At 35.3% G+C, this 17,338-nt stretch overlaps 1 protein-coding gene and 1 pseudogene across 2 annotated transcripts in view; one reads left to right on the top strand and one right to left on the bottom strand.

Moving 5' to 3' along the window:
• The window catches only part of LOC148694505 (disease resistance protein At4g27190-like), an 81,480-nt pseudogene that overhangs the window by 16,935 nt on the left and 47,207 nt on the right, over positions 1-17,338 (top strand). The gene's annotated exons all lie outside the window — the stretch shown is intronic.
• Positions 747-4,606, bottom strand: LOC148694506 (uncharacterized). Its single transcript, XM_088700719.1, has 5 exons — positions 4,312-4,606; positions 4,101-4,172; positions 3,073-3,117; positions 2,710-2,796; positions 747-1,632 (listed from the first exon to the last, which is right to left on the bottom strand). Exons 1-5 carry the CDS (start codon positions 4,604-4,606, stop codon positions 1,517-1,519), a joined length of 615 nt encoding a protein of 204 aa, XP_088556845.1. The 3' UTR covers positions 747-1,516.

Here is a 17,338-nt window from a genome sequence, read left to right as displayed (position 1 = left end):
TTCTTATATTAAAAAATGTAATCCCCGGCCCGGCCCGCCCCGTTCCCTTTGAACTTAGGTCCGGTCCGGTCCCTTCAAAATTGGGCCCGGCCCGGCCCGTGCCCAGCCCTACTCTCTACTAAACTTAATGAAATACTCATTTTATTTCTTCCCATGTTTTGCCTCTTTTTTTTCTTTTTTTCTTTCTTGTATTTTGCTTCTCTGATACGCAAAAAATATCATTTCCAACCATCTTCTTAAGAGCATCTCATATACATTGAGCTTCTAACTAGAATTTAAAGAGGACTAGTAGTTACTGTGGCTTTAGCCTGTGCATTGCCGCAAGAATGTCAAATGAATTCTAAATATTGTTTGTGTTAAAATAATGGACTAAACCAGAAATATGCATAAAAGCTCACTGAATATTCAATTCGATGCAAATAGATTCATTTCAAATAAGAACCGACCCAAAAATGCACTTAAAAGCTCATTGAATTACCAAATTTGACTAATTTGGGCAATTAGAAAAATCAATTATTTTGGTTATAAATATTCAATTTTATTCATTTTAAATAAGAACCAAACCAAAAATGCTACACAAAAAGTCACTAAATAACAAAATTTCAACAATTTGAGCAATTGGTTGGATCCTCAAAATAAATCAAAGAGCAATAATTCAGAGAAAGACTATGTGGAGGAAAATACCATCAGCAGCCATGCCAAAAACAGAGAGATTTCTTCGGCTCTACGATAACAATCAACATCAATAATCAAACCTCATCGTAGACCATTTTAAATGAAACGAAGAGAGTTGTCTTACACAGTTACATGCATGGAGCCCATGCCAAATCTATATCTATGAATTCTGCAAAACATCACACAACCATCCTCTCAGAAGACAACAAACAAAACAATACGGAGACAGACTTGAACCAAGAACATAAAGATGAGACCTTTTAAAGTCTACCAAGGACAAATACACATTTGTGGCTAAATCCCTTAAGATTTGGTGCAACATATTGACCTCGCTCAAAATTCCCTTTTAAGGGAAAATTCCATCGAAATAGGCGAACTCAGGAAGCTTCATTACCTGGATCTTGGTGAGAATTCCTTAAACTCTTCAATCGCTTTTGAGCTTGGTTTTGTAACCATCACCGGAGTTGTGCAGCAGATTCGATTTGCAAGTTTCAATGTGAACAATAAGAATCTAACAGGGTATTTGCCAAAGTGCTTGAGGAATTGTTCGGCATTGTCTAGAGTCCAGTTTGATGGGAACCAATTTACTGGGAACATTATAAATGCATTTGCTGTTCATCCCAGTCTTGAATTCATTGCTTTTAATGACAACCGGTTTGTTGGTACACTCTCACCACAGTGGGAAAATGCATAAGCATTATATATATGTGTATGGGTTGAATAAAATTTCGGGTCCAATCCCACCTGAGCTCGGACAAATGACAGAACAGTAGCTTCTAAACTTGAGCCAGAACCACTTGACTGGAGAAATACCGGCACACATTGGTAACTTACTCCTGGGTTACAACTTGGACCTTAGCAGCAATTCTCTCTCCAGAGTGATACCTTCAGACTTGGAACAGCTCACAATTTTATAGGTTCTCAATGTCTCACACAACCATCTCTCAGGGGAAATCCCTACAACAGTTATAAAAATGGTGAGTGTATCCACCTATGACTTTTCTTATAACAACTTGACAGGTCCAATCCCAAATTGTGTCATTTTCCTAGAGAATATTCCAATTGCTCACAATCTTAAATCCAACTACATTTCTCAACGCCCAAATGTCCACATATGAGAAACCAAAACAGAGCCTTAAAGGGGGGGAGAAGAAAGAAAAAAAACGGAAGAAAGGTACTGTTCGACTCCTACAGTGTCAGTAATGGTTTACCCTTTATTTTGGCAAAAGTTTCCCATTTTGTTGGAGCACTGGTGGCCGTAGAAAACAAAAGAATATGTCATTGGCAGTCAGACCTTTATGCTAAGAATACAATAGCAACTCTTAAATCGGTTACAGAAAAAATAAAAAAAACAGCATCATCAACAGCCTTTTTGCATACACTAACATTTTAGTCAACCAATTTACATGATAGGAACCGTAAATTGGCAGCACAACAAAAGGGGATCAACAAAAATCTCGACAGTTACCTGAAACTACCATTCCACTTGTTTTCAATTGTGAAGCACTATACATGTATTCACTATCAAATGCTCATAAACATGATCTAACCTATCAAAAAACATTGTTTGAGAATCGTAAACTAAGAGGAATGACGTACATGCTTCTATCCTGGCAGTTTAGTTTCAGGAAGCAAACAACTGCACAATGGGACCGTTTATGTCTTCAGTTGAATGTGAGTTGAAAAGACTATTCGCAATAGCTTAAACCAACTCGGTCCCTTTCGTTATTCATTCCTTCACTAATTCCTCCCTAAATACCATAAAAATAATAAATAATAAATAAAAAAAATCAGAATTTCCCCCACTGAACAAAAACCCATCAGCATAGCGTGAAAAATTCACTATTTCACTTAAAGACTGCCATTTCACTGATGGGATTAATCCAAATAAAATCCCAATTTCCAAAAGTAAATTTTCAATTAATCTCTCATAAGCAATCATTTCAAAAAGCCCAGAAGTACACAAAAATATTACCAAAAAATAGAGATATATTGAATAAGTAAAGAAAAATAACTTAGAGACCATGAAATTACCCAGATCGACTTGAATATGCTGCTGCCGGGTTTCCATTGCTGCTTTCCTGCAGTTGTTTTTCATCCTCTCCATTCGACAGTCCAGGTCTGCAACCCCAAAAACATGCAGAAACGATCAGCTTCACGGTCGGATTATCAAATCATTCGGTGACAGGACCGACATACACGCAAATAAAAAATTCATCAATTTGTTTTTTCTGAATCCATAATTCAGATTCGAGTTCGAATTCAACGGAAAAAAAAAATACATAAATCCATTAAAAATTTTGCCCAGATGAAAAAAGAAATAAAGGATGAGTTAGAAGCTTTTAGCAGAGAGTTGACCTCAACAGGGAAAAATTTAAATGGAAATTGAAGCTTTACCTGCATAACGGCAGCAGAACTTGAACGATCTCGAGGTTTTTCGGTGGAGGTATTCATCAATTTCTTTCTTGAACTTGTTATTATTAGCCAATTTCCCCCTCAACTTTAATTTTGGCCAATTTGCCTCTTAACTCTCATAATTAGTCAATTTCCCCCCTCAACTTTAATTTAGCCAATTTGCTCCTCAACTCTTATAATTAGTCAATTTCCCCCCTCAACTTTAATTTAGTCAATTTCCCCCTTCAACTCTTATAATTAATCAATTTACACCCTACTGTTAATTTTTTAATTTGATCATAATTAAACAAGTGTGTGTAAGAAACTAAATAAGATGTACGTTAATCATGTTCCTATATCTTTATCCTATTACAAATAGATTAAAATTTAGAATTTTACAATTTATCATAGATAGTATTATTAGTCATGATAAATCAATATGAAGTAATTTTATTTGATTTTTGACTATACAAAATTGATAACGAAAATGATTGATGTGTAAATTTTTGTATGTGAATACAATTTTCTTTATAAAAATGAAAGCTAAGTTCAAGTAAATTACGGAGAATCGAACTTTAATGAAAAAATGGCTAGTTTATTCATAATTTTCGACTCCGAATAATTCATTTTATTGAAATAGGTCTGATCTATGAGTTTAGGATTATTATTTCTTTTTGTTATTATTTCTTCTTCTACATGCTTTAAACCCAATTCATAACTTTTTCTTATAATCAACCCATATCACATACTAATTGTATTATGTTTTTGTACATTTTACCCTATATTATGCAGGTGAGTTTATGTTAATTTTAGTACTTTGTTGGAAGTTATTAGAAAGATTGAAAATTAAGAAAAGAATAGATGGAAAATTAAAAATAAAAAAAATTAACAGTAAGGTGCAAATTGACTAATTTTGAGAGTTAAGGGGAGAAATTGACTAATTATGAGAGTTGAGGAGAGAAATTAGCTAAAATTAAAGTTGAGGGGAAAAATTAGCCAATGTCACAAGTTGATGAACACCTCTTTTCGGTTTTGGCATTCCAGGGATTTCACGACCGACTTCACTGGAATCCAAATTTCACCACTGACCTCACATAAAATCCCTAAAATCCCAAATTCCAATCCCTAAAACAAATCATAATTTCAAAAACCACAAACACGCAAAATCCAAATCAAATCTGCATGTCATTTCAGATTTTAACGATAACCCACCAACCCAATACACACAAAAGAGTAAATTACCTGAAATCACGGATGCTCTAGAAGTTTCGAACGGCATGCAGATTGTGGGTTCCGCTGTTTGAGGATTAATGACGAACAGGTGGTGAGCACTCTGACGCCGCAAGATTGGGAGGCGTGGAGGTGCCTCAGAGCTGGCAGCGAGTTGAGGGAATTGAGTTTGAACATGATCTTCTTTGCTCTTAGGCGGACTTCTGTGAGATGAAGCAGTATTGGAGTCCTGACAATGGAAGGAATAGATGAGATTTTGTAGAATCAGATCACCGCGTAGACAGCATGGGCAATTTCGTAATTTCATGGTACCAGTTACGAATTGGAAGGATTAGTTACACTTATTTCCTGATGTTTATCAAGTTTTCACAAAATTTCTCACATTTAAAACATTATACTAACATCTCTTCAGATTTTAATTTTCCTTCATACAACCCCTCAGTCAGCATTTTGTTTATAAATTTACTAATTTACTCTTATTAATTATAACTGATAAAAAAAATATTTTATAATTATATAAAAAAGTTATAAACATTAACACTATGTTTGGATGAAGAAAATAAACTTTAAATTTGAATAAAAGTCAGAATTTATAAATTGGCATGCACCAATTCCCTTGTTTGGATTCATACGCATAGAAATTTAGAATTTTCGGTGAAAAAAAAAAACTTGGAATTTGGGACCTCAAATTCCCAAGTTTAAATTTCATGTAAATAAATGTCATTTTCCAATTTCTATGATTGAGAGTCTAAAAATAATAAATTCCATATTTAATTTTATTGTTCTTTTAAGTTAACCAAATAAGAAAATTAAAAAATTCTAGAAAATAAAATCTCGTTATTTCAATTTCCGTCATTTTAAAATTTCTTAGTAATCTTAAATTTCTTCATCCAAACAAAGTGTAATTACTTAAAAAAAACACCATGTGGACAAGTTACCCCCAACCCCTCTCAATCCCCAAAATCTCCCCTCCCATTTCCAATCCCCCTCCAAAGTCATCCAGTCCCTCTACTTCACTCGCTTCCACAAATTCGTCTCCGCTGTTTCTATGATTTGTTCTTCCTAATTTAGTGCGGAATCAAATAGTAGGGATTTGATCCTGATTACCAAATTATTATTTTATTAGACAATGATCGTTTTTTGGTTTGTTGAAAGTTTGAATTGGTGATGGTGATGGAGGAAGAATGAGGACATGAAGATGAAGGTGGTTGCTCGATCAAGTGAGAGGGAATGAAGAAGATGAACAACCTCTTTTTTAATAAAATATTATTTTCAAAGTAATAATTAATTTTTTTTTCTCTTAATTTGTTTTGTCCACATGGTCTTCTTCTTGTTTTTTAAGTGTTTAATGTTGTATAATTTATTTTATATAATTATAAAGTTGTTTTATTAGTTTCAAGTAATTAATACGGGTAAATTAGTAGATTTATAAGTCAAATTTTGACTCAAAGGATTATATGAAAGAGAATTAAAACGTGAGGGGGTGTTTGTGTAATGTCTCAAACAAGAGGGGGTTTCGTGAAAATTCGATAAACCTCAGGGGATGATTGTGTAATTAAACTGGAAAAAAAAAATAATAAGAAATGGAGAGCAACTTAGGGGCCTTTTGTCCATTAAGTGTTTTTTAACTCAGTTTTTCGTCTTTTTACTGTTGGTGAATGGTGTTTTTGAACTCGGTTTTAGTATAGGTATAATTTCTAAAAAATACACCACTCATGTTTCAATTTTGATAGCCACTTTCTTGCCTCCTCATCAAATCCTCGTCATCCATACCTTAATCAGTTTGTTTGACCGTACGATCTTTATGACCTCCCTCAAAAAATATTATTTCGGAAAAGAACCAAAATTCACAGGCGCAACTTCTCTTGTTTAGTCTCGACCATCACCATCTTTCTACAATGGAGGGGAGGAGTAATATTGAGAGCTTGACAAAAAAAGATTCTTATGCAAGTTATCTCACATTGGACTCGGGGTGCAGAAATGAGATGAATATTGAGCATCACGAGTTACATTCTCTCTTCTCCTTTGCCGTTCGTCTCACTCTCACGAGCTAAGGTATGTCTTTTGTTTCATTATTCAATTTCAATCACATTTTATTCTTGTCTTTCCATTTTTCATTTTATTTTGTTGCATAAATTTCTAGATCTTTTCCATGTTTTTGGCTTCCTTTATGTTCAACAAATATATTACTAACTGAAAGTGGGGTCGAGATTCTTACCTTCAATTATTCCCAAGGTCATCGGAAAATAATTGAGTACACAGTTGTTCCAGTTGGACGTCAAGTGGGATACCTAATTCACTACAAAAGCAACCTTCAAACCTAAGGAGTCACATGAAGAACTTATGCTTCATTTGTCCTCTACTTTGATGCCAAACAAGTTTTCAGACAAGCTGCATGAGATAAGTTATATGATGATGTGGTTGTAATACTGAATGTCAAGGAAAAAGAAGACCTGGAAAAAATTCAGAAACAAATTGCCGAAAAGTTCGGTATGCACATTGATGAATCTCAGAGTATGGCCGTAAGGGCAAATTGTTTATGGGACAGGATAAAAGACAAGAACACTTGTTATTTTAGATGATGCTTTGGGAAGAATTCATTTGGAACTTGTAGGACTTCGACGGGCACCGACTTGTAATTTACTTTTGACATCTAGAGAGCGAAAAGTTTTACACTCTGAGATGCATATACCCAAAAAGATTTTCAGCTTGACTTTGCAAAGAAGAATGGCGGAGAGATGAAAGAGTTCAAAGAGTTGCACGATGAAACAGGGCAACTGACTCGTCTACGGTTAGATTTGAGTGGTTGCTCTGAGATTGTACTGATTCCACCTAATGTTTCATCAAGCTTGAAAAGACTAGAAGACTTGAGATTGGGAATAAACAGCATTGACCAATAGGAGGGTGGAAGGTCTGATAGAAGGAAGAAATAATGATCCTGATGCTGAAGCACTTGTCTCAGCTAACTGCATTAAACATACATGTTCCAGATGTTAACCTTCTTCCGAACAACTTGTTCTCGAATAAGTTGGAAAGATACACCATCCATGTTGGTGATTGTTGGCTATATCTTTCCAAATTTGGAGCCACTATCTCTTTATAACCTTGTTAGTTTTGAAAATTACGATCTCTGACGTTGTGGAATCTACCGAAGTTTATTGGTTTCTTCTCCAACAGCAGCACCTCTGTTGTAACTGCAAGGACTCAAAAGCAACTAACAACATATACAAAAGCCGAATAAATCGTTATGGAGAATGAAACTGGCGGGCTTACGAAACTTTTCATGAAGGGGGTATGTTTGTTCTATTCATGGAAACGAACTTCTTCCAACAAAATGGACTTCTTCCAACAAAATGGACTTCTTCTAAAGCATTGATGTTTTGGATTCCATACACAGAAATATTGGGATCATTTTTTTTTTTTTTTTCCAGACAGTTTTTCTCCATTTTTCTCTGTTAACAAAAGAATAAAAAACATACTAGCAATGGGTTACTAGTTGTTTCATATTACACCTTTACTTTATGTCTACTTATCTTTTTTTGTCTATATATTTGGAATATATACAATTAATTAATAACCACGAAAATTGTCATTCTTCCTATTTACAAATACATGGTGCATTATATACAGGTTCTGATGCCCAACTTAACAACCTTGATGGTTTTAGATTCTTGTTCCATGGCTAGACGTCTTGACAACTCAAACATCTTGAGGTATCCAAATGTCAGAAAATGGAAGAGAGCAGCAAACAAAGAATATAGTGATGTAAATACAGATAACAGGTTTTGCAAGCTAAAACATCTACAACTGCAATATCTCCTGCTAGATTCTGCTCAGGAAGTTATATTTATTGAACTTCCGTTTTGAAGCTGTTGCATCTAGAAGATTGTCTTAAACTGAGGGCATTCATATTTGATGGTAAGAGTGAAAGTATTACAATACACAAAGAAACCGAAGAGAAGGGGTGGAAGGAGAATCTTGAGACTGCTGTAAAGTATTAGGAAAACTAATGAAAATAATTTGAAAACTTTGAGTTTTAATGATAAGGACAAAATAAAGGGTAAAGTGAATAATACTAGGATTGACTTTTTAGTGTAAAAATGTGATTTTTCGTTAAAGTGAATAATACCACAAGCTTTTCGTTAAAACTCCCTAAAATATTTTCCTTTCGATGAGAAGGTATATTATTTATGCATTTCTTTTTCTTTATGGGAAGATTGAATAATCTACGACCCCTTGGAGATATGGCAATGCCAGTCACCACTATCTCCCACCACCCACGCCACCATCACCACTATCTCTATCGCCATCACCCTGCTATCATAGCCACCACAAGCTCCACCTCCTGCGCCAGCATCACCATCGTCACCTACCATTATTTTCCCCTCACCACCCTACCCTTGCCGCCACCCAATGTGCAGATCTCACCAATAATGGTACTAACAGCCCTCTACCACCACCTCAACTACCTTGCTACCAACACCATTCTAGCCGCAAACACCATATTGCTATCTTAAAATTTATATTACAAAACTTTACTACCAAACACAAATTTACTACTTTTTGACATTTTAGATATGGGCACTAGACACATTTTCAATGAGCTTTGGCAATCTTCAACAAGCGAATTGTTCTTCATTTCGTTTTCTTCAGGGCTTAAAATGTGCAGATAAGGTGTTTGTTAAAATGTCTCAATGAAATTCAAAGCGAATTATACATGTTTGCATGTTTCTAATACCAAGCAAGTTTTTGGATTATAAAAATTGTTTTCCGAAAGTCATTCATCCTCTATTTAGTTTTTGTTGTTTGATGATTAAGAAACATCCATTTCGTAGAAGGACAGCCAATGTGAGCCTCACACCTAATCTCCATTTTTTTCAAAAAATGGGGATTGCTTTGCATAAAAGGTCTGTCTATATATAGAATAGGATCAAGAAACAAATATTTTGACAAATACTTTTACTCTTTTTAAGCCTTTAGATTATATGACATCCAAGAGTCCTTATTTATTCATTAAATGACATGGTTGCTTATGTGAATTTTAGCTAATATTAAAAATAAAATAAAACTGAAAAAAACATAAAATCTATAAGGAAATTTATAAATATAAAATTTAAAGGGAAGAAACCCTATAAGCGTGAACTCCATTAAATCGTATTCCTCTTTGCCGATGAGGTATGCAACTCCATGCCTTGGATTGATACGGAATTCTAATGCCCTCTACAACAAATCAAGCTATTACTTATTGGTCTCTTAAATCTTCATTAGGTAAGCAAAATAAAATCCTATATTACTATTCATATCTGCAGGATGATTAAATTTAGTTCTTCAAAACCTTGTTAGTTTTTCCTTGGGCGAGCAACTAGTGTTCCAGAAACATCCCCCCACCAGTCGGGATTCTTCACGTACCAGTCCAATGTCTTTTTCAATCCATCCTCCCGACGTCTGTTGGGACCATCCCAAGGCTTTCAGCTTCTCGTAATCTATGAAATATCTCTTATCATGAAAAGGCCTATCCTGCACAAACTTAATATGTGCATCTGGGTTCAAAGAGAAGTGTTGGCAATTTTCCTAGCCACATCAATCAATCTCCTCTCTTTGTTCGTCCCGATGTTGTAGGCACAACCTACCTCACCCCTATGGAGAATGATTTGCTTTTATATTGGAATTTTGTATCGATCAATTGAACGATACCAACTTTGACAGCGTGAATGATAGGAATTCGAGGTGTTGGGGTTGGACGAAGCAATTCGGATGGTCGTGCGTCTGCATTTTCATCAAAGACAGCCATTTTCGCTTCTTCCTTATGTTTACAGGATTATTTTTATTCTTTTCTTATTTTTAACTTTTATTAATTTCTTAATTATAAATTTATACCTCATTTAATGTTTAAAATTCTCTACATAACTCTTAATCAAGACCGTTGAATGTTACAAGGTCTAAAGGTTGTAAAGAAGTGTAAAAATATTTGTCAAAATCTTTATCCCTTATATATAGGAAAAATTTGGTTCTCATCCATCTTTTTTCAAGTCCATTGATTGAAACCTTATTTCTTTTCAATTTTTAATCAAGGTCCCTTGGTTTTAATAAACATCATTAATTATTTCAATAATAAAATATTTTACATATCAAGGTAATTAAATTTTATTTCTAAATTACTCATTTAGTGTTAGAAACATTACATTTGATATATTTATATTTATGGCTAAATTTTGTATCATATATTTTTATTTTTATTTTGTACCCATTTTAATTTGCAACCCTTTTTTTTTAAATTGTGCCAATTTTTTATTTAGTTTTAGTTTGTACCCATGTGACAGCCGGTCCCGGATTATTCTTACTGCAGGGGTAAAATGACGGTTTTGCCCCTAGTGGATAATTGTTGTTTGTGTGGTTGTTTTGGGTGCTTGGTTGGTTGCATCTCAGCCACACATCTATCTTCATTTCCATCACCCTCTCCCGTTGACTCTCTCTATCCCGAAGTCTCTCTCTCTTTCTTCTTCTATACTTGTGTACGGACAAGACCAAATCCTTCGAAAACGTTGTAGATCGTGGTGGAGACTTATACCTTTGTGTTCGTGAGCTTCATACGAGTTCAACCATACCCATTTCAGGTAAGGAAACCTTTGTTTTCACGTCGAACTCGAGATTCCCGATTTGGTCACTATTTATGCACACGTAAAATCTTGCATTTTTGGGAATTTCAGGGTTGTAGGAAGCTTGGTGAGGTCCTTAAAAGGCTCGGGGTGGTTTGTTTGAAGGTTTTGGACGTCGTGATCGTGAGTTGCAGGTTTGGCCGGATTTTGGGAAGTTTTCCGACGAGATTCCATTGGTTTTAGCGCTTGGAAGTGGTAATGTTTTGTTCTTCTAGTTGTAAGCTTCATTTTGGTAAGTGGATTTTGGTTGAAAAATGAGTGAGAAATGAAGTTTAGAAGTTTTTTCAGTTTTCCGGCGACGGCGACGGCGCCAGAGGTTGGCCGGAGAAGACGATGGAATATTCCGTCAGTTTGGACGGAATATTCCTAACAGTGTTAGGTTAACTTTAACAGAATCTGTTAGTTTTAACGGAATATTCCTGACTTCGTCAGTGTGCCAGGCACGTGCCTACTCGTGGGCGGCGCGTGTGGCCGTGCCTCGGCCGACACGTGAGACGTCAGAAAATTATTTTTAAAATATGGGGATGTTCGTGAGGTTGAGTGGATCACGTTGATGTATTCATACACCCCATTTGAGTATTTTATGAGAAGTTATTACCTAGTTTTGGTTATGTGCTTTAAATTAACATTTTTATAGTTGTTTGGCATATAGGTGAGACCTATCCCGAGGACGAGCGCAGTCACTCGAGGCAAGGGGGTTACGACCCTTCTACATACCAGTGAGTGGACTTTTGGTTTTCCGTATATACCTATATACTTGTGATTTTCCCAGAAAATGAAATGAAACATTTATATGTTTTAAATGCCATGCATTGCGTTTGCCTATTTAATTATGCATTAGTAGTTGCATATATGTATGTTTGGTGTTGCAGACGCACAGGTAAGTGCCAGGTAAGTTATGGTTTATGTTTGTGATTAGTAGTGATGTGAGATGCATAGAGAGCTCATAACCTGCAACCACGGTGTTAGTGCTCCCGCCCAGAGTAGGGCACAGTCCTTCACATGATGTTCACCTCCCGCACCACACGCTCATCTTGGATCCAAGTTAGGTGCACAATCTTGTCATACAGACCATTATAGGTGGTTCCGACTTGTAGGTGACCTGCGATTATTCGCCCAGTCTTCACATGATCGTAGCACTTGAGCGTACTTATTTACACCCAGTCCTGTCGTACAGACCACTTTAGGTGGTTCTGACTCGTGTGCAAGTATAGTTAGTGAGTTGGAGATTTGAGCTCTAGATTCAGCCGTACAGGTCACGTTAGGTGACTCCGGATGACTATTTACATTGCATTGATTGGCATTACCTGAGTACTTACATTTTATGTAGAGGCATTCGACATGGCATATTTTTGAGCATGTTTTCTATATGTGTTTATTTTCTATTTTCTGTATGTGTTTATTTTCTATTTTCTGGGAAACTATACAGGTTTTACGACGAGGGGTTAGAACTTTTGTTAATGAAATGATTTTGAAAAGCTTTGTTTTTGCCTACTCACACTTTCTGTTTTGTGCCCCTCCAGGTTCTAGTTTGGATTGCTCTTTTGGTGGCTCTCGAGGAATTCTCGGCATATCTGACAGATTATCACCAATGTAGGACCACCTCTAGGTGTGCTTATTTAGTGTTTGTTCCCCTGGACTGCACTAGGTCTTCTGTGCTCTGAATATTGTTTTTCACACTTACGCTTGCACATGTTTATTATCTACTTAGTGTATAGCTTGGTTTTTTATTTATTCGTACTTTTATTATTATTCTTAGCTTCCGCACTGTGCACATGGTTACGTCACTCTCACGTGACGCCCAAAACGCCCTGATTTCGGTCGGGGTGTGTCAACCATATATTAATTTCTTTTTGTGTCCATATTTTTCAAACTTTCATTTTCACTCATATTTTTTTGACCTTTTATTTGTACCCATAATTTATTAACCCATTTGTCTTTAAAAATGTACCACTTTGTTATATGTAAAATGTACCTTTTTTTTTTTTTTATGTAAGTACCATCTCTTTTGTGTAAAACGTACGCATTGTTATTTTTTATATGAAATGTACCCATTATATAAAATGTATCACTTTTTTTTGTATAAAACGTACCAAGTTTTTGTATGTAATATGTATCATATAAAAATTACCAACTTTTTGTATGTAAAATGTCATTAATATAAGTAATGACAAATCATGTGTTTTATTTAAGTATTTTTTTTATAAATATTTTCAACAAATTATGGATTTTATTTAAAATCTCATTAATATAAATAACTACAAATATCAAATTTTAATTTAATAATTATAATAACCTGCATAGAAATGCATTATTGGCATTAATTTCAAGGACTTCAATAAAAAATCGAAAACCAACAAAGTTTCAATGAAAAACGTTGATAAATAAGAACAACATCCAAAGTCTATATATATATATATATATATATATATATATATATATGCGCGTGTGTGAACCGCTGCTTCCAAGTGGCATCCCTCGCTGCTCGACCCATGTCAAAAAGGCACTGTCCAACAGGCAGAAGATGTTTACACAGAGGAGTTGGTACCTCACATAAACATATCGGAAATTCGTAATCTGAACAATTGGCCACACACCACCCTCCAACGCAAAGGCTGCTAGGATATCTCTCTTCAAATCTTCCTTCACTCTGAACAAAATTCTTGCCCATGGAAAATCCCAGGTAAGTGAAAAACTTGAACAAAATTCATAGCCATTGAATCATTCCATTATCTACACTCTATAGGCCATAGTATCCTTATTTTGGATGATAAATAATACAATCGAAAATTGTCGAAAGTATCAAGTTCTACAAGGCATCGAAACAGACCCACAATCAATGTTGTACAAATTCTGAAGAACAGATTCATGAGTTCAAACAAACAAGGAATCTACTTCAGGGGAAGAAAAAAAAAAAAAGGAAACTTCACTTCCATGGAAGCTAAAACGAGTAAATAACAATTAAACAAAGGAATGCAAATTATCCAACTTTTTCGAAAAACCCAATTCACAAGGAGAAACTTACAGCTACCCAGTTTCCGAAAACAAGAAATTGAATCGAAGAAAGGAAATTACAGGTTCCGGATACGAAATTAGAAAAACCCAACTCGCAGAAAGTTGAAGGCACTTTCTTGCGTTGGAGTGAAGGACAAAGATGAGGGGTAAATCCAGGATGGATGAGGATGAAGAAGGTTGAAATTGAAGAGGACACTGAGATATGTTCTGAATATGAGGAAGGTATAGAGGAAGATGAAGGGGTTGGCAGGTTCTATTTCTATGGTTGGCGTGAACACAAATTAGAGGGGAAAGGTTGGATTGTTTATGACATTTGGTATTTATACCACTCATTCTTAAATCCTTCAAAATCCCTCATACATTAAAATCCTAGTATATCCTTAACATTCTCACTACATTTAGATTTGGATGTATTTTTTAAAATCATATTGGACTACCCGTGAATATGAGGAAGGTATATGAATGTTTAAAGTTTACCCAATCTCGGCGAGTTTTCCAGTTTTCTCTCGAACCAGTCAACTTTGAGGCTATTTTCCGGCCATCTCTGGAAACCATCGGGCTTCCAAATAGATATAATCTTATTCTACACTTTTCTATCTTCATTTTGATATATTATGGGTCGAATTTGGTTAAGAAACGATTGAGTTACAAAGCTTTGAAAATTGCCCAAACTTCCGGCCAAGAGCTACGGGACATTAACAGAATGACCAAAATGATGAATGGTGGACAATCTCAGGGACCACTTCTATTGATTTGAAATCTCAGGGACCAAAATGATGAGTTATGCAAATCTCAGAGACCATTTTCGCTATTTAGCCTTAAACAAGTAATTGTGAAGCTAAGTAGCCTTTTTGCCATCATTACTACTTAAAACACAAACTTAATTAAATTCCATTAACAGCCAAATGTTAGTTATTTTGTTTACATTTTAATTTTTTTATAGATGAAGTTTGGATTTTAATATTGTTGATCCCTTGTCAAAGCATAATGGATTCATTGGTCAGTGGGAATTTTGATATCAGTTCAGCACCATAAGTTTGAACACGAAGTGGATTCTTTTTTGGGAATATTAAGTATCAGTCTCCAAACTATTGTTTTCAAATACGAATGAACAATCCAATTACTCGGAACAGAAAAACTAAAAGGATTTGTTTCAAGTTCTACGTGAATGTTCAGAATATGACAAATTAGATATTTTGCATGGGACATCAGTAGGCCTAAATTTGTTATTAGATATACTCCTTCACATACATTGTTTATAGAGGGTTTCCATGGACAATTTAGAAATTTGATTGGTGCGAAAAATGTATCTTTTAGTTAATGGAATTTTTATTTGGAATTTTTAAGTGAGTTTGTTTATGTAGGCAAAATGGGAATTCCATTACAAAAGGCATAATTAATTTGAAATTGGTTTAGAAGTGAGGTGTAGAAGGAAATATTAGATATACTCCTTCACATACATTGTTTATAGAGGGTTTCCATGGACAACTCAGAAATTTGATTGATGCGAAAAATGTATCCTTTAGTTAATGGAATTTTTATTTGGAATTTTTAAGTGAGTTTGTTTATGTAGGCAAAGTGTGAATTCCATTACGACAGACATAATTAATTTCAAATTGGTTTAGAAGTGAGGTGTCGAAGGAAATATTGTATGCTTTACGATGAAAGAAAGAAAGTGGAAAGAATAAGGGCAGATTCTACCCATTGCCACTTTATTTCGTGGTTAGGTGACACATTCATTTCTACTAAGAATGATATCTATATGTTTAGGCGGTGTATGTTGAATTTCTCATATGAAGAGTTGACTCTTGATCAAAAGTCTCGAATCGTTCTTAAATATTGAAATTAGTATTGCCAGAGACCTGATAAAGGCTAGTGGGCCTATCTTGGTCAATGAGCCATCTCGGAAGATGTGTATCTCGTTTTGCGTGCAAATGGCATGCTAAGATTTATGTGTGTTTTGAACTTCTAGATAACATGATAATGTGCAACTACTAGTATGAAGTGATAAGTCCAGGACCATATTAGAATTATTCCGTAGAGCTTGTACGTATGTGTGATTAGGTTGGTCTTGCCTGGGGTTAATCAGCATTAGGGGGTCACTGCTTACCTGGTTACATTATTTCCATAAGTGGTTTAGCTTGGTTAATCCGCATTGGGGAACCACAATATGGAGGCATACCAATAGTCTTGCCTGGTTATTCTGCATTAAGGTACCAAGTGCACTATACGGTTGACTATGCCTAGTTAATCTATATTGGGGGGTCACTGCTTCCTTGGTTACATTACCTCCATAAGTGGTCATACCATGTTAATTTGCATTGGGGGATCACACTATTGGATACTTGCTTATGGTTTTCCTGAATGATTCGCATTGCGGGACCATAGGCATTCTAGGGGTGGCGATACTTGCTTATGGTTCTCCTGATTAATCCGCATTGGGGACCATAGGCATTCTAGGGGTGGCTTCGCCTGATTAATTCGCATTGGGGGTCACTGCCTACGTGGTCACATTATATCTAGTAGTCGTGCCTAGTTAATCCGCATTGGGGGATCATGCTATCGATAAATGCATATGGTCATGCGTGGTTAATCTGCATTAGGGGACCATACACATTCTAGAGATGGATTTCGTTAAGTGGTTTGGAATCCCTATCCCTATTTGGTTTTGTTGAGTGGTCTAGAACCCTAGATTATTATGCATAGAAGTTGCCCAAGTTTATGTTTATGTTTGTGTTGGTAACGTAGGGTTACAGTGCTATTACTTTGGTTTCAAGTTAGGAAATAAGGCAAACCTTATAAAGGTTGTCCTTATTAAAATTAGTGAAGTGATATATGATATTGTTGGTTGATCAACATAGTTAAATGTTAATATTGTGCATCTTTGATTCATGAAATCAATAATTTGTTATGAATGTGGAATTGTGGTTGGAAAACATTTTGAGATGTGAAAGGCAAAATGAAATTCCTAGTTATTATATGGTTCGTTACGTAGTCTAGAATCTAGTGAGTCATGCTTGTAGATTCCATTGAGTGATTTTGGAACCCAGTTTTTCTGCTAGAAATATTATGAAAAATGTCAGAGTTAAACAAAATGATGAACTACGAATGGTTTGATCTTGTCTTAAGATACGTAAGCAGTCTAACACAGGTTAGATGTAGTCATGATATAAAAGAAAAAGTTAATGCATTGTTGAACCATTGTTTTATTTTTGGTCATGTCTTGGAGGCAAGGCATGATAGATGAATAGGTACGTGGTGATATCATGTGTCGATTCTGGACGTATTTCAGTATTGGGGCGTGATGAGCACTGTTGCCGGTGTTGTACCCAATGATATGCTATGAAATCCAAAAGACTCGATGTATC

Source organism: Pyrus communis, chromosome 9 (assembly GCF_041283825.1).
Source record: "Pyrus communis isolate YQ-2024b chromosome 9, ASM4128382v1, whole genome shotgun sequence".
In the NCBI taxonomy this organism is placed as follows: Eukaryota; Viridiplantae; Streptophyta; class Magnoliopsida; order Rosales; family Rosaceae; genus Pyrus; species Pyrus communis.
The sequence above is the reverse complement of the archived record's forward strand: the minus strand, read 5'-3'. Positions and strand labels throughout refer to the sequence as shown.